We start from the raw sequence: 17,867 nt of genomic DNA on the forward strand, positions 1-17,867 counted from the left end.
GCCCAGCAGATTGAAGTTAGCCTGCTATTTCTTGAAGTTTGATGATTTATTAAAATCTCCTTGTAAGCAAACTTGGATTTTGCATATTGTTTCCTTATAGGGTTGCCAAGTCTAACTCAGATAATATCTGGGGACTTTGGGGATAGAGCCAGGAGACTTAGAGAGCCAGTTTGGTGTAGTGGTTAAGCGTGTGGACTCTTATCTGGGAGAACTGGGTTTGATTCCCCACTCCTCCACTTGCACCTGCTGGAATGGCCTTGGGTTAGCCATAGCTCTGGCAGAGGTTGTCCTTGAAAAGGCAGCTGCTGTGAGAGCCCTCTCAGCCCCACCCACCTCAAAGGGTGTCTGTTGTGGGGGAGAAGATACAAGGTAAGCCACTCTGAGACTCTAATTCAGAGAGAAGGGCGGGGTATAAATCTGCAATTCTTCTTCTTCTTCTTTCCCTAAAGTAAATAAATAAAAACTCAGCAGTGCAGTTCCCCTGAATCCAATCTTCATTTCCTCACCCAAGCAGCTGCAAATCATCTCTCTCTCTCTCTCTCTCACACACACACACACACACACAGACAGAGAGAGAAGCAAAAATAAAACAGTTTGCAATCCTGCACTCATGTGGCCTCACTGGAGCAATTTACTCACGAGTTGCTGAACTTCCAATAAAACAGGTTAACCAAAGGTTCAAGTTTACCCTTTGCTATGCAAACAACCTCCAAAAAGCTTGTACAGCAAATGGTGGGTCTGGGCTGCTTTCACGGCTACTGGGAGCAACCACCTTGTTCTGCCTGTTCACCCCGCCCCCATTCAGCCTTAAAGACACAGACACACCATCCAAAAAGGAAGCCTTAGCAAGCTTTCTCATAGCATTCTGAACGGAAAAGGCACATGGTAGCTGTGGGGGAGGAGCTTGGGATTGGCAGGCCTATTTCTTTAGGATTTTTGTTAACTTTGGAGTTTCTGGCCAGGGCTCCAAATAGAAATCAGTACAACCCAAAATGTGTTAGGTTGCATTGTACTGTATCTTATCACGGCAAAAAGCATAGTTGCCAAGGAGATTATTTCATCTCCCAGGGACTGAGTTTTCTTCCTTCTCGGCTTGGCTTCGCGAACGAAGATTTAAGAAGGGTGCAATAGTCCACGTTTGCTGCAGGCTCGCTGGTGGCTGACAAGACCAATGTGGGACAGGCAGGTCCGGCCACAGCGGCTGCAGGGAAAAGTCTGATTTAGGGTTGGTCCTGTAGCAGTGCGATTCTTCCTCAATCTCCTTTTGTCCTCAGGACCAGCTATGCGTGCGTTCTCAAAGGAAGAGACAGCCTGGTGGATGGTGTGCCTCCATGCTTTGCGATCTGAGGCTAGGTCAGACCACTGGTGATGGTTGATGTGACAGGTGCTAAGGGATTTCTTCAAGGAGTCCTTGTACCTCTTCTTTGGTGCCCCTCTATTTCGATGGCCGGTGGAGAGTTCGCCATACAGGGCAATCTTGGGAAGGCGGTGGTTTTCCATCCTAGAAATATGCCTTGCCCAGCGCAGCTGCGTCTTCAACAGCAGTGCCTCGATGCTGGTAACCTCTGCCCGCTTGAGGACTTCAGTGTTGGTCACAAAGTCACTCCAGTGGATGTTGAGGATGGTGCGAAGGCAGCGCTGATGAAAGCGCTCAAGGAGTCGTAGGTGATGACGGTATAAAACCCACGATTCGGAGCCATAGATGAGGGTTGTCATCACAACCGCTTTGTAAACATTGATCTTTGTGCCTTTTTTCAGATGCTTGTTGCTCCACACTCTTTTGTGCAGTCGGCCAAATGCACCGTTTGCCTTTGCCAGCCTGTTGTCAATCTCCTTGTCGATCTTGGCATCTGAGGAGATGATGCACCCCAGGTAGCTTTTCTTCCTTAAGCAACAATAATCCCTACCTAGCTATGCCAGCAAAAGCATGCATAGCAGCTTTTGATCTACTGGACAGATGCATTAAGACAAATGTAGGGGATAACTGGGTAACATCAGTACTACTAGGAACACAGCAAAAATTTACAGTACTCTAAAGAGACCCCATGGGAAGGGCTGAGATATTTTAAGAAGAAAAATATGAACCTGGAGATACAGTCCATCAAACCTTATGCCACAGTAAATCCATTCTAGTCTTCCAAGCACAATTACTTTACTATTTGGCTCTAATAGGTCAACAGCTACCCCCACCCCCAACCTGGAATCCTTTATCTTGGGCCAGCAATGATAAATGGGGAACAACCTCAGCTTAAAGGGCTTTTTGTTTATTTCATTTTCTGTACATTTGCTCCACATTTTTCTTATCTTGTGAACTGTTCTACTTTACTGCATTTTTTAGTATTTATTTAAACTAGGTACAAATGGGTTTGTTCAGGGCTTTTTTTTTAGCAGGAACTCCTTTGCATATTAGGTCACACACCCCTGATGTAGCCAATCCTTCAAGAGCTTACAGTAGGCCCTGTACTAAGAGCCCTGTAAACTCTTGGAGGATTGCCTACATTAGGGGAAAGGATAAGGAAAGGTCCCCTGTGCAAGCACCAGTTGTTTCTGACTCTGGGGTGACATTGCTTTCACAACGTTTTCACGGCAGACTTTTTATGGGTTGATTTGCCATTGCCTTTCCCAGTCTTCCGCTGGAATCGAACTCAGGTACAGCCTAATATGCAAAGGAGTTCCTGCTACAAAAAAAGCCCTGGGTTTGTTGCAATGGCAGAGAACTGAGGTGTGATGGAATCCTCATGGCTAGATGTGATGGAATCCTCATGGCCACCATGAGGACACTCTACCATTTTAAGGTTACCCCCAAAATTCCAGAAATTAGAATGAACATGTTTTACACAGAATTCATAAATAACATTATTGGATCTTTTGCCTTTCCAGCTAAGGCACTCTTGTTCCTTCCACCTCATGCCTCATCAAGTGATGAAATGGTTGTATACACACCTACACACCATGGTTGTTCTGGTCAGGCCTCATTTTGGGCAGGAGCTCACAGGAGCGGAGCTCCGGAACCTCTAAATCTAATTGTGCTCTTTTCTTTTTTAAACCCCGCCCCCCAATACTTGCTTCTGAGCTCCATTGTTCAAACCCCCTCTGAGAATTTTGCTGAACTCTAAGATTTGACAGACATTCTAATATTTCCCCCCACAAAAAAATGGGAAAATAACCAAAACATATAAAGCAAACAGATGGAAATCTTCCTCATACCACTTTGAACACATAAGAGAAAGTAATTTAAAAAGTATGATGGGAGTGAGGTTTTGTTATGGCAATTATAATTCAATAAACATTTTAACGTAGCTGCTGAACTGATATAATTTAGTACATCTTCTGGTGATGTCAGGGGTGTGTGGCGTATGCAAATGTCATGCAAATGAGTTGTGCTAATGAGCTCCAGCAGCTCTTTTTCTATGAAATGACCCCTGGTTCTGTCTCTTTAAAAGGTGTGGGGACAAGAGCACCATGCTGCGGCCCAATCTTGATTGAGCCCTCACTGCATTTTTAAATAGTTGCAACCTCCTCATGGAGGCCATGATGCCACCATCACATCTAGTTTGGCTCTAAAGATGGTAAAGATCTGAGAAGATCTCGCTTGCATCTGGGTGTGGTGGAAGCCCATGTCCCAGAGTAGGCCAAGCAAAACGTTACTTGGACCAGTTTGAGAGGCAACAGGGCTCGCCTGAAAAAGGCTTGCCAATCTCCAAGTCCCAGTGGAGGATCCCCTGGTTTTGCAGGCTCCTCCCATCACCAACCAGCTGGCCAGTGGGGCAAAGTCCCACCCTAACAGCCACCGTGTGCTTTTAAACCTCAGCAGGCTTAGAAGACGCTTGCAATTGTTTGTGACCATGAGTGTGTGTGAGAAAGGCAGAGGGCAGAGTCCCTCTTTTTTGCATTTGCTTCAGAAATCATTTCTATAGTAAAATATATAGGGAAGAGTTAGCTAGAACCTGATGATGTGATGGAGGAAAACTCCACCCCCTAGGTTGCTTTCCTTTCCTGTTCCTGTCTGAATAAGCTAGTTGAAATACAGCAGATTGTTACATTCAGCAACTCCTATGAGTAAATTGCCCCTGTGAGATCACAAAAGTGTGGGTTTGCAAACTCTGTTTATTTTGCCTGCTTTGTAATTGTGTGTGCATGTGTCCCTTAAAAAAGCCATGCTTGACAGTGCTTCCAAAGCCTGACAAGGGGACTTGTGGGGGTATGACAAATTTCACTTCCATTTAGTGGAAATGCAGCTGCCAGGGTAGGCAAAAAAAGAGGATGAAGAAATGAAGACTGTATTCAGAGGAACTGCACTGCTGTGTTTTTATTTATCTATTTAGGGAATGGGAAAGTCTCTGGCTTCACCCAAAGTCCCCAGATATTTCCTGAGTCAAACCTGGCAACCCTAACCTGAACTCAGGGGAGTGAAAGGCTCAGATGGTTGATGTAGTTTGATGCAGTTACAAGCACCATGGGTTCATTTTGCCATTTTGCTTTGTTGGTATTAAAAGGTCTCTCTAAGGTCTCTCTCTAAATGTCCAACATTTGATCAGGACTGAAGTCTTTGGCTCTCCTTCCTACTTGGAAATTCAGCTGAACTTCCTTCTTGCTGGTTGCTTCATTTTGTTTATACTTTGATTTAAAAATTGATTTTATATATTTTTAAAATGTTATATGCTTTCTCAAGAATTGCCATGTGGGATGAAAATGCTTTACACAGAATAAATAAATAGCATTATTGGATTTTTTTGGTCTTTCATTTCTTTTCTTTTTTCTCCCTTGCACAGCTGTACCCATCTACCAGAGATACTATGCTAGTAATTTCTGCTAATTTCTTTTAACAAAAGCTAAATCCAGCTGCTTCACAAGCCCAGAAGCAAGCTGCTTGGCAATCCTCTTTCATGGTTCCCTGCTTTTCTGAGACACATTTGGTCAAACTGCATTCGATTTGGGGTGTATTTGCATGCCTGTGTTCATGGGATACAATTTCACAAAAGAATTATCATAGAGAAAGAATTAGAAACCCAAACTTAAAGCTGAAGGGAGGAAATGTATGTTAATGGAAAACCTATGCAGATTACAATGGGGACAAAATGAAATGAAAAGAAATGTGGGAAAAGTTTGTATGGACTAGGGTTGCCAATCCCCAGTTGGGGGCAGGAGATCCCCTGGTTTGGAGGCCTTCCCCTCACTTCAGGATTATCAGAAAGCAGAGGGGGGCAGTGTGAATGTCCACTGGGCATTCCATTATATCCTGTGAAGACTGGTCCACATAGGGTATAACAGAGAATCAATCTGTGGGTATCTGGGGATTGAGAGGAGCTGTTTTTGAGGTAGAAGCACCAAATTTTCAGCATAGCATCTGGTGCCTTTCCTCAACTCCCTCCGTTCAAGTTTCACAAAGATTGGACCAGGGGATCCAATTCTATGAGCTCCCAAAGAAGGTACCCCCATCCTCCATTATTTCCATTGAAGGGAAGGCATTTAAAAGGAGCACAGTCCTTTTAATTGTGATGGCCCTTCGGAGTTCAGTTGTGTCGTCAAAACCATGCTCCTGGCTCCACTTCAAAGTCTCCTGGCTCCACCTCCCAAAGTACCCAGATATTGCCAGAGTCAGACCTGGCAACCCTAATATGTCCATACTGCATTTCCTAGGGGGTGTTTTGCTGGCAACGTAGTAGCCTCAAGTTTAAAGGGTAAAAAATTGGAAATGAAGATCAACAAACATCCATATTTCCTTTTTTTCTATAATACTTTACGAACAAGGATACTGTTAGAGAATGTGAGGATGAAATTTCATTGCAAGTATGTATTCCTTGGCGCTTACCTTCTGCAGCAAGAGAGAGCCAGAATACTTTGTGACAACGTGATGCAGGTCTGCACCAAAAGTATCAGCCCAGGACTTCACTCTGCATATATGAAAAAACAAACAGCAGTCAGTGATCTCCCATCTTCCAGAATCAGATGGACAGTATTTGCCATTACAAAGCAATAGCAGAAAGGAAAGAGGCAGGAGGGGGGGGGGGATTCTATGCATTTATCAGCCACCATCATTAAGCAGCAGGAACAGCCCAACCACTTGGAGTTGCCAATCCCCAGTTGGGGGCAGGGGATCCCCTGGTCTGGAAGCCCTCTTTCCACTTCAGGGTTATTCAAAGGGGTATGGGGGTGGGGGTGGATGTCTGCTAGACTTTCCATTATACCCTATGGCCTGACCCCATAGGGTATAATCAGGGGTCATTTTGTAGAAAAATAGCTCATCCAGGGATTGTTATGCAGCTGCACCTACTATTCAATGGACGAGGTGGGGATGAGGAGGGGGAACCCTCAGAGAGGTTCAGGAGCTGTGCTCCTGTGAGCTCCTGCTGAATCTGAGGCCTGGTTGTAATGGAGAATTGATCTGTGGGTATCTGGGGCTCTTTGTGGGGCTGTTTTTTTGAGGTAGAGGCAGCAAATTTTCAGCATAGCATCTGGTGCCACTCCTCAAACCCTCCCCCGCCCCAAGTTTCAAAAAGATTTGACCAGAGCCCCAAAAGAAGGTGCCCTCATTCTCCATTATCTTCAATGGGAAAAAGGTATTTAAAAGGAATGTGGTCCCTTTAAATGTGATGGCCAGAACTTCCTTTGGAGTTCAATTGTGCTTGTCACAACCTTGCTCCTGGCTCCACCCCCAAAGTCCCCAGATATTTCATAATTCAGACCTGGCAACCCTGGCAGTTTATGTGGTGCAAGGGCTGCCCCTGTGCTTTCCAGAGAGATCTATAGTACCTTCTGTGAGCACACACTGATGGTGTCGTCATACTGCTCAAGCTGCTGGGGACTATCTGTATGCCACAGTGAGACAGAAAATGGCTGCTCTGGAAAGTAGACTGTATGGCATTATACCCTATTGAGTTCCCTCCCCTTGCTAAACCACACTCTCCCAGGCTCCACCCTTAAATCTCCAGGTATTTCCTAACCTGGAGTTAGCAACCCTAACAGATGCACAACTAACTGCTGCTTTAATCAAGACAGACAAGAGGGTTGACTAACAACATTCTAGAGGTCATAATCTCTCTGGGGGCTCACAGAACTAGTTGAGTCACATTGTTTGCTTGTAATATGTTGTTCTGATTAGACCTGAGTAGTGAGAGAGTATCTCAAAAGGAGGCTGTGATCACACACACTAAATAATGCACTTTCAATTCACTTTCCAACTGGATTTTGCCAGTTCGCGCAGTAAAATCCAGTTAGAAAGTGCATTGAAAGTGGATTGAAAGTGCACTATTTAGAGTGTGTGATCATAGCCATATGACTGGAGCCACTGGGGGCTCTCAGCAACCCTGGTTCTAATTGGAAACATCAGTGCAGAACAGACAAATTGACGACAAACTCTGCGCAGTACAAGATGAAAAGAAGCTCTGGCCACAAACAGCCATCCCAAATACCTTCCAGTTGGGTTAAGGACTGGTTAATTTTCGTGTGTGGACAATGGCTTTCAGGCAGATATCCTTTGTATTTGCAAATTGCCAGTAAGTTTTCATAGCTATGAGACTGAAAGAAGAAGACCTATGTTATCAAGTTCTGAAAGTGCTAATAGTTCTGAATTGTGGATTTGATTCAGAGAGCTTTAGCACTTTTCAGAACACAGAAACATGACTGTATAGGTAAACTACACTCTGATTATGAGAAGACCAACAAAAAAAAAGAACAATGTTAAAAGGGAAACACAAGACAACAAATAGTGGAAATTTGTGACTTGCTGGACTGAAGTATAATTTATTTATTTAGAAAATTTCTATGTTGCCGTCTCTCCTGAAAATCTGTTCAGGAAAGCTTGCAAAATAAAACACAATAAACATAAAACACTATAAAAATTTAAAATAATAAAAGTGCAGCATTAAAGTACAGAAATAAACATAAAAATAGCATAAAACTCAAGCTTAAAACAGTTCTCAGGTTAGAACCAAATGATGTCAAAATAGCAATTCTTTAATTAAAAGTCTGGGTAAAAAGAAATGTTTGGCTTGGCACCTAAAGAGTAAGGTGCCTCAAGAGGAAGGAAGTGCCACAGGTGAGGTGCCACTGCTGAAAAAGCCCTGCCTCTGATTACCACCTGCCTTACCTTTGAAGGATGGAGCACATACAGCAGATCTTAACTGGGAAGCTGGACAGAATGGGGAGCATCATTTTCAGATATTGTCACTGAACAAGCATACAAAACAGCAGGACTGTGCCTGCTGGCCCCACCGCTAACATTTGTGTGGTCAACCACATCTGCTGTAAGCCCCTATGTGCATACATGTGTGGGTGTCTTTGCATGGTCAGGAACACTGGAAAGCACAGAGTCTTGATTACACATCAGCATATATATGGCCCCAACACAAGTACAGGGCTGTACGAGCATAGTGTCTTGCTACAGGCACGCAGCTAATTGTACAGATGTCAGGGGGCAGGATCAGCTTTTACTGATTGCTGTTAGCACCTGACCATTGGACATTTATGACTCTGAACTTGCACAGTCCACTTAGCTATCATGGTGCTAAGCCATGTGGTCTTCAACGTACTGCCCATTTTCCTGGATAATGCTGATTTATGTATAAGAAAGCTCTGTCTGCATTCACTCACATCACTTACCATTTTATAAATCTCTTCCATATTCCCCCTGTAATTAAAAAGCACAAACCAATTTAGCCTTCTCCAACTTCCTGACCATTTTAGTTGCTCCTTTCCAATCCTATCCTTTTTTTTAAAACAAAGCTTAATTTATACCCCATTTTTCTCCCCAGTGGGTCCCAGACAGTCTCTTCTGATAGGATTGCCAGCCTCCAGGTGGAGCCTTGAGATTGCCGGAATTACAATTGCTCTCCAGATGAAAGCAGTCAGTTAACCCTGGAGAAAATGGCTGCCTTAGAGGGTGGACTTTATGGCATTTCACCCCAGGGAGGTCCTTCCTCATGCTCCACTCCCAAATCTCCAGGGATTTCCCAACCTGGGACTAGCAACCCTATCCATTGTCTCTTCAGAATAACTTTGAGATAGGTTAGGCCAGTGCTTTTTATGTAGCAGAAACTCCTTTGCATATTAGGTCACTAGGGTTGCCAAATCCAATTCAAGAAATATCTGGGGACTTTGGGGGTGGAGCCAGGAGACTTTGGGGGTGAGGCCAGGAGACATTAGGGGTGGAGCCAAGATCAAGGCCATGTGCCCCGTCCCGAACCAGTGTTAGAGCTCCCTTCCTCCCACCTCCCCCTCCTGGGAGACTCACTTGAGATTGTCGAGGGAGCGGACGTTGCGGGCGTCACTGCTGTGCCTGCCGCCCCAGCTGCGCGACCGCTTGAACATGCCGGCGGCTGCCTCGCCTTGCCTCTGCTCTCCGGCTACGGCCTGGCTCCCCTCATCGGCATCACCTCTGCCGGCCCCGCACTGCCATTTGGCCGCCACACACAGCTGCCTAGCCGCGGAAGGAGCCACGCGGGACACACCGGGAAATGTAGTCCCCGAGGAGACGCCGCCCGGCAGCCGGAGAGGACGCAAGGACTACGAATCCCAGAGTGCACCTCGCGAAGGGAGGCCGGACTGGAGCAAATAGCAGGCTGGAGGTGGGTGGGTCTTTGTGATCCAGAGGAAGGGAGGAGCCTGAAGCCTGCGAGGGAGGCAGGCAGGGAAAGAGTGTCTCTGTTTGAGAGAGTGGCACCAAAATTGGTGCCGTTTCCCCCCCCCCCACTTCCGGATTTTTGGAGAGCGGGGGAGGAGGCTGCTAATTCAGGGGTCCCCCGCCAGGGTGCGGGGGTTGGGAAGCCTATAAGTCACACACCCTGATGTAGCCAATCCCCAAGAGCTTGCAGTAGGCCCTGCAATAAGAGCCCTGTATGCTCTTGGGGGATTGGATACATCAGGGGTGTATGGCCTAGTATGCAAAGTAGTTCCTGCTGGGTTAGGCTGAGAATGTGTGACTGGCCCAAGATCAACCAGCAAGCTTCCATGGGAGAGTGGAGGTTTGAACCAGGGTCTCTCAGATCCTCATCATACAGTCTAACCACTGCACCATGCTGTCTTTCTGAGACAGTGCAAGTGAAACTGTACATAGTAAATGAGTATGAATCCCTGGTTTCCACAATGGAGGAAATCCGATAGCACAATCCTCCCTCTCCACTCCATTTTTATGTTTTTCCTTTGTTTTTCATATCACTTTCCCCTTTTTCTTTCTTTTGCTATCGTTAGGTTACTCTCATTCCAGATACCATACCAGTGATTTTAAGCAAAAAAGAGGAGTGGGAGCTGCCCATTTAAGAGAAAGGGGAACCACTGGGAGTTGCTGTGCAATTTGGCATGCTTCACCATATTCTCACGTTCCCAGGTATGACGGGTAGAAGTCAATGAAGTTCAAACACAAAGAATCCACAGAGAATATTACTTGCCTTTCATCCCAAGCACAGTTAAACTGCTTAAATCCCACAACTTCAGGAGGATTTAAGCAGCATAACCAAGTGCAGAATTCCAGCCAGATCTTTCATACCTCACAGTTTTTTGAAGCTAAACTGTGTTTCTGTGCAATATTTATCCTTGGAGGCAAAAAGCTGTTCTTTACTTTAATCAGTCCTAAAATACTTCACTGTGAATTGCTGCCTTTCTACCGCCTGCATCCCCACACAAGCACACACACAAGAAGTAGGGGGGAAGTGCTTATTTTCTTACAAGCTTCTTACCAACAGCACAATTACCGCAGGTCCTTGAGACATTTTTACTGTGACTAGCGGAAGGCTGGATTGTAGCCATGATTTCATAAACTGGAGAGGAGGAATCCGCTATATTTCATGTTCACAGGACTTGTGTTTTCAAATGCTACTCTGTCCCTATCATACCTAAAGCAGGGAGTGCAAAGTAAAGCTCTAAAGGGATACACAGATGGGGGTACCTATCCCTCCCCCTGCCTGCCAACTTTCCTGCCATAGCCTCTGAGGGCTTTTCTTGAGCAGGAATGCACAGGAACGCAGGTCCAGCTGGGGGTGTGGCATAATATGCAAATGAGTTCCACAATGTTGTCGCGGTGTGGCCTAATATGCAAACAAGTTTCACAATGGTGCTGTCAAAAGGTGTGGCCTAATATACAGATGAGTTCCTGCTGGGCTTTTTCTACAAAAAAAGCTCTGGTTGTACCTCAGTTTTCTCCAGAGGGGAGCCAAAGCAGCTCACAGGCATCACCATTCTCCCTTCTTTTTGGTTTTATCCTCATAACAACGCTGTGAGGTAAATTGGGCTGAAAGAGAGAGCCTGGCCCAAGATTACTCAGCAAGCTCCCCTGGTAGAGTGAAGATTCAAACCTGGTCTTCCAAATCGTAGTCTGACAATCTCATTCCTACACCACAATGGCTGTGATGTGGCACAATATGGCTCTACTTCCAATTCTAAACAGGACCCACCTAGTCTTTCACAATTATCCTAATAATGTAGTTACTATCAGGAGGATACTGGCTGTGATGTGAATAGCAAACAAAAGTTATAGAAGGAACTCATGGAAAACAGGCAGGTACAAACTGTTTATTTCTGTGAGAAGCAAAACAAAATATTCTTGTCCTTTCTCAGCATTCTGCCTCTTGTCACCCTCTAATAGTGTATGACATTATGACCTAGTTTTTCATGAGGTAATAAACCTATATTTAGTCTGTACCAGTCTGCAGATGGGTTCTCGCATGATTCAGTGTTCTTTCTTTAAACCCCCCCCCTTCCATACAGAAACTCAGCTTACCCTGTAAAATGACCCCATACCTTGATACACCTGACCTGGCCACCTGGATCCACACCACAGTAACATTGAGACTACATTACAGTAATGCACTATATATTAGTCTCTCCTAGGGTTGCTGGGCATGTCAGACCAGCTGGGGAGGAAAGAAGCCAGAAATAAATGCGAAAGGCCTACATCACCTGAAAGTGACATAGGCACGGCTTTTTTGTAGCAGGAACTCATTTGCATATTAGGCCACACACCCGATGTAGCCAGTCCTCCTTGAGCTTAAAGTAGGCCCTGTACAAAGAGCCCTGTAAGCTCTTGGAGGATTGGCTACATCAGTGGGTGTGGCCTAATATGCAAAGGATTCCTGCTACAAAAAAAAAAAAAACCTGGACATAGGCACAACAGGAACGATGCTCTGGTTTGTGGGCAAAGCCATTATGGGAGAATTAACTTCTAACCATAGAGTTTTGCCCAAAAACCAGAACGCTGCCCCCGCACATCACTGATGTGCCTATGAAACTTATGTGTGATGTAGGCATGTCACATTTATTTCCGGCTTCCTGCCTGTTGGGGGAGATAATTCTCCTCCCCCAACAGCCAGGTGGAGGGCAGTGGACAGGAGCACCCAAAATTGGGGGAACCCCATCTGCCGGGGGGTGGGAGGGGGTGGCATCTGGCAGTCTACCCTCAAAATAAGTTTGGAAACTCCTACTAATCCAGAATGCCCAGGTCGACTACTAGCAGGAGCTAGGTGAAAGATGCATACTACCAGGACTTTTTTTGTAGCAGGAACTCCTTTGCATATTAGGGCATACATTCCTGATGAAGCCAATCCTCCAAGAGCTTACAGGGCTCTTCTTACTGGGTCTACTGTAAGCTCTTGGAGGATCAGGGGTGTGTGCCCTAATATGCAAAGAAGTGCCAGCTACAAAAAAAAGCCCTGCATATTACTCCTATTCTGCAAACCCTCCATTGGTTGCCATTTATCACTGAGTTCAGTTTAAAGTATCAGCTATCACATATACAGCCCTTCATGGTTTCGATTACTCTTATTTATGGGACTGCCTCTCTCTCTTTGCTTCACTACAATAACTCTGGCCTTCTGCAAACTACGCAAAACTGAACCATTCAAGACAGCTTTTCTGCACAGGTAATAAGGCTGCACATAGGCTTCCCAACCCTCCCGCCCTGGCGGGGGACCCCAGGTTTTCCAGCCTCTTCCCCCGCTCCCCCCCCAAAATGGAAGCGGGGGGGAGGGGGGAAATGGCTGCACCGTGAGGCTCCCGAGCCGGTGTTGGAGCCTGGCACCAGGAGAGGCTTTGCCGCGTCGGGCGAGGCGTGCCTGGGGGTCCGCACTGCTGCTGCTTCTCCAGACTTCAGCGCTGCAGCACCCGCACTGCCTCTGGGGGAAGGCTAAGCGAGAAGCGCAGCGCCACCTCTCCGCGCCCTCCTTGCGCCGCGCCGAGACTCTCGCAGGAGCGTGTGCCTGAGCCCGGCAGCGCCAATCCCGAGCGGCCCCGGGTGGGAGATGGAGGAGGGAGTCCCAAGAGCGGTGCTGCCGCCTGGGCCGGTGCGAGGTTGCTGCTCCCTTGGGCGGCTCTGCTGCGCGGCAGCTGCTTCTGGAGAGAAGCGCTGGGCCGAGAAACCACACGCAGCTGACTGGGCCTCAGGCCGCTCCCTGCTCTCTGGGGGTGGGGGTCGCCCCTGGAAGGCTCTTTGGAGCAAAGCTGCTCCAGGAACAGTAGGGCTGTGCGCGGGGAGGCGGGCGCATGCTCCGTGTGGCGCGTCGCGTCCTGGGACATGTCGGCGGTGCTTGGGGTGACGGTGCTGCTGTCGGCCGGCGTTCACATCCAGCAGAGCCGTCTCAGAGAGGCAAGTGGAGGCCCCTGCCCCGTTCGCAGGAAGGTGCCAGCGGAGGCCAAGCCGCATCCCACCCCCCACTCCCGTCACGAGTGCAGGGTCGACGGAGGTTGGAGTTCAATTATGCCCGTCACAGCCTTCATCTTGGCTCCACCCCTAATGCCTCCTGGCTCCACCCCCAAAGTCTCCTGGCTCCACCCCCAAAGTCCCCAGATATTTCTTGAATTGGACTTGGCAACCCTAGCTGCACAGTACAAAGTTGTTTCACAAACCTTTTTTGATCACTTATGGAGTCTTGTGGTCTAAATTAGGGTTGCCAGTCTCCAGGTGAGGTTTGGAGATCTCCCACTTTTACAACTGTTCTCCGGCTGGCAAAGATCAGCTCCCCTGGAGAAAATGGCTGTTTTGAAGGGTGGACTCTATGGCACTGTACCAAGCTGAGACCCCTCACCAAACCCCACCCTCTCCTAGCTCTACCTCCAATGTCTCCAGGTATTTTCCAACACAGACCTGGTAACCCTAGTCTTTTCTGCTGTATATAGCATATTGTAAATAAGATCCATCCCACGATGTAATTTCGGTATTGCTAAATATATCCTATTAACACTTATGCTATGGTTTCCAGTCTTCTAATATCTTAATGCATTAGTTATTGAATATCCCATTTTGTTGATTGTACTGACTCAGTGTAATCTGCCTTGAGTCCATATGAGAAAGGTGGACTATAAATCATGTAAATAAAATAAAAATAAAATAATTAACTGGGAGAAGGATTCTGCACGATTGGATACAAGGTGGTTTTTGTTTGTAGAGTATTGGATCATGTGAACCTTCATATGCAAGTTTGAAGAGATACAGCATGGACACTGTTTTATTTCCCATCATAGCTAGGCCTCCACATGATACAGAAGCAGCAAAACTGGTTTACCCAAAACTAGTTTCAGTGTTGATCCAGCAGCTATCTTTGTACATGCCTTTCCTTCCCCAACAGTCAACTCCAGGTTGGGAAATTTCTGGAGATTTGGGGTGGAGCCAGGGGAAGCTAGGATTTGGGGAGATGAAGGTCTCCATAGCAAATTATCTCTATGGGTTCCAGACCCAACCTGGAGGTTGGCAACACTAGGGCGTTTTGAAGAAAAAGCCCAGCAGGAATTAGTTTGCATATTAGGCCACACCCCCGATGTGAAAGCCCAGCAGGTACTCATTTGCATATTAGGCCACACACCCCAATGCCAAGCAATCCAGAACTGTGTTCCTGTGCGTTCCTACTCAAAAAAAAGCCCTGACTACCACCAGTCCCTCTCCACAACCCTCAAACCACCTCTAGTCAATGAAAAACACAGCAAGGCCTTATCTCTTAAACCATAGCTACTCAAGGAAGATGGGTGATATTCTCTTGGTCTAGCAAACCAGGTTCATGTAGGGCTGCCAATCCCCAGGTGGGGGCAGGGGATCCCCCGGTTTGGAGGCCCTCCCCCCACTTCAGGGTCATCAGAAAGCCGAGCGGGGGGGGGGAGGGAAATGCCTGCTGCACACTGTTATGAAAATGGTGCTTTGCAACAAGGAACGGGAAGTTTACTCCCATAGTGCCCATGAAAAGGAATATTTTCTCATTTTTAGGTATGTGATCTATGATTTATTACAGTGAACCCAACAGCAGGTTTGCTAACTGTTTTACTGGTTCACTCAGTATCTTTGCCTCTGGTTTGGAATTAGGTATTTGATTGAATACACTAGTTGCTTTGAGTGGGGAGGGGCAGGGGGGATTAAATTATTTTATCTTGACCTCAGACCCTGGCCTGTTTATCTTTACCCCTTCTTCCTTGCCAGCCCTTGTCCCCTGATCAGACTCTGATCTCGTATTTTTAAAATCAGGACTTGACAACCCTGCTTTGCAACCTTAATCTAGCAGAAGTAGAGTTACCAGCCTCCAGGTGGGGCCTGGAGATCTCCTTCTTTTACAACTGATCTCCAGTTGGCATTGATCAGCTCCTCTGGAGAAAATGGCTGCTTGGGAGGGTGGACTCTACGGCATTGAACCATGCTGAGGCCCCTCCCCTCCCCAACCCCTGCCCTCTCATGGATCCACCCCCAAAGTCCCCAGGTAGTTTCCAACACAGACCTGGCAACACTAAGCAGAAATGACTCCTTTCAACCTCTTCTTCTGTGGTTTTATTGTAGTAAGATCAGCTAGGGACACTAGAGTTCCACATAATGCCTAGTTCCCTCTGGGTTTTACCAACACAGGATTGCGGTGCCTGAAAGAAAGTCTGTGGAGGGAAGTCTCAGAGCCTGTACGCACAGCAGCTTCTTCACATACTAGCAACTAAATTTTTAATTATGGAATTTTAAATTTTTGCAACGGTTGTGGAATTTTAATTGTCTGTGTGATTTTATGTTGTGAGCCGCCCTGAGCCTGCTTCGGTGGCAAGGGCGGGCTATAAATCAAATAAAGTAAAGTAAAATAAATGTTAAATTTACTTTTTTTAAAGTGCATTATGGTTAATTAGATGTGGGTTATGATAATTAGATTAGATCCCGCCAGGGGAGGATGGGAAATAAATTTGATACAATAAAAATAAATAAATAAGTAAAGCAATGGTGAATGGGGTAGTGATGCAGCTTCCAGGTGGGGCCTCGAGATCTTCTGGAATTACAACTGACCTAATGAAGCTAATGAAGTTCCCTTGGAGAAAATGGCTGCTTTGGAGGGTGCCCCCCTGGCAATTTACCCAGCTGAGTCCCCTCCCCTCCCCAATCCCTGCCCTCCCCAGACTCCACTCCAGGAATTTCCAAATCTGGAACTAGCAATCCTAGCAACTGGGGTGAGGGGCAGCCCACTTATCTCCATCACCAGACTGGGAAGGGGCACATGTGTGAGTAGGGGTCGTTTTGTAGGAAAATAGGTGGTGGAGCTCATCCAGGGATTGTTATGCAGCTGCACATACTATTTAATGGACAAGGAGGTGGAACTCTCAGAAGGAGGAGGTGGAAATCTCAGAAAGGTTCAGGAGCTGTGCTCCTGTGAGCTCCCACTGAATCCGAGGCCTGTGTGTGAGAAGCAGATACACAGCTCATTTCATTGAAGCTTTAAAAAATGTGTAAGGCCAAGCCAGCCAGCCAATGTCAAGCCTACGACGATGAAAAGGCCACCCTTATGAGAGGATGCATACAAATAATCATAGAGGTAGAATGAGGATGAGAGAGAGGCTTATGTAGCACATAGAAGGAAATCTATGAGGGAAAGGATGCAGCACTTACGTTTCAAGTGGTATCTTTGTCTGGGACTCGGTGGATGGCAAGAGGCAGTTACATGAGAGGAAAAGCCACAGGAACAAGCCTGGCAGCATCCTCTACCCCAAAACTATCAGCAGCAGGATCAGTTGCACAGACACCGGGATCCTTCACCAGTTGTCCTCCTCTAAGGATGGTCCTGTCACCAGGGAAGCAGGCCCCAGCATGGTGCTTTGCTGGGATGAGGGCAGAGAATCAAAGATCCTGGAATTCCTAGTCTTTCATCCTGCGGAGAGGCTATGGCATCACTTCTCCTTCCCACCTCCTTTCCAAATGGGCCGCAGTTCCCCTCAGGGGGACCAACAGAAGCAGGTAAAAGTTCACCCAGAAGTTACCGGGTTCAGTCAGACGGGGGAAATCGAGGAAATCCACCACAGCATGGCTTCCCTGGGGGACCGGTGGGTGTAAATCCAGCTTCTCTGCCCTGCGGGAATGGCAGACTAGAAGGGGGACTCTGCAATCTACAGAAGCAGCAGTATCTACATAATCCACTCCCGGCCTTTTAATCCTCTCGTAGAGCAGCAACAGCAGCAGATTTAGGGAACTGGAGTGGGATAAAATCAGCCAGGATTACTCTGATTTCTGAAGACAGGCATCAGGCTGTCCAATCAGAACCCAGAACTATCCAACACGGAGCCTGTTTAAGGGGATGCAGCATCTCAATTTAAAAAAAAAAAAATTTAAAGGCTTCTTGACCTTTGATTCCCATGGAACAGCATTTGGTCCTGAAACGGCATGCTTGCCTACCATACTCCCATTCCCAAATTCATTTATATGAATTTGGCCTCTTGCCATCTCCTTGGGAGTATCTGATCATCAATTGGATCAATACAATTGAGTCAAAGAAGAAAATATGCATAATGAGAAACTTATCACTGTGCTTTTATAGTTCACTTAGGCTAATTACAGACGGGCACTTTGGGTTGACTCAGAGATGCCTCTGAAGTCGACCCAAAAAACCCTCCAGACGAACATCTGCCGCTCGCCCCTGTCCTGTACTCACCCCGTCCTC

General features: G+C 46.7%; 1 protein-coding gene across 1 annotated transcript in view; it reads right to left on the bottom strand.

Moving 5' to 3' along the window:
- Positions 1 to 17,123, bottom strand: part of CACNA2D4 (calcium voltage-gated channel auxiliary subunit alpha2delta 4) — a 269,022-nt gene extending 251,899 nt beyond the window's left edge. Inside the window, exons 1-2 of the mRNA XM_060245776.1 lie at positions 16,823 to 17,123; positions 5,813 to 5,894 (exon numbers count right to left, since the gene is read on the bottom strand). Coding sequence (XP_060101759.1) covers positions 5,813 to 5,894; positions 16,823 to 16,911 — 171 coding nt within the window. The 5' untranslated portion in view covers positions 16,912 to 17,123. The remainder of the gene's footprint in view (positions 1 to 5,812; positions 5,895 to 16,822) is intronic.
- Positions 17,124 to 17,867: the final 744 nt, after the last annotated feature.

The sequence above is a fragment of the Heteronotia binoei genome, chromosome 8, assembly GCF_032191835.1.
Source record: "Heteronotia binoei isolate CCM8104 ecotype False Entrance Well chromosome 8, APGP_CSIRO_Hbin_v1, whole genome shotgun sequence".
Lineage (NCBI taxonomy): Eukaryota > Metazoa > Chordata > Lepidosauria > Squamata > Gekkonidae > Heteronotia > Heteronotia binoei.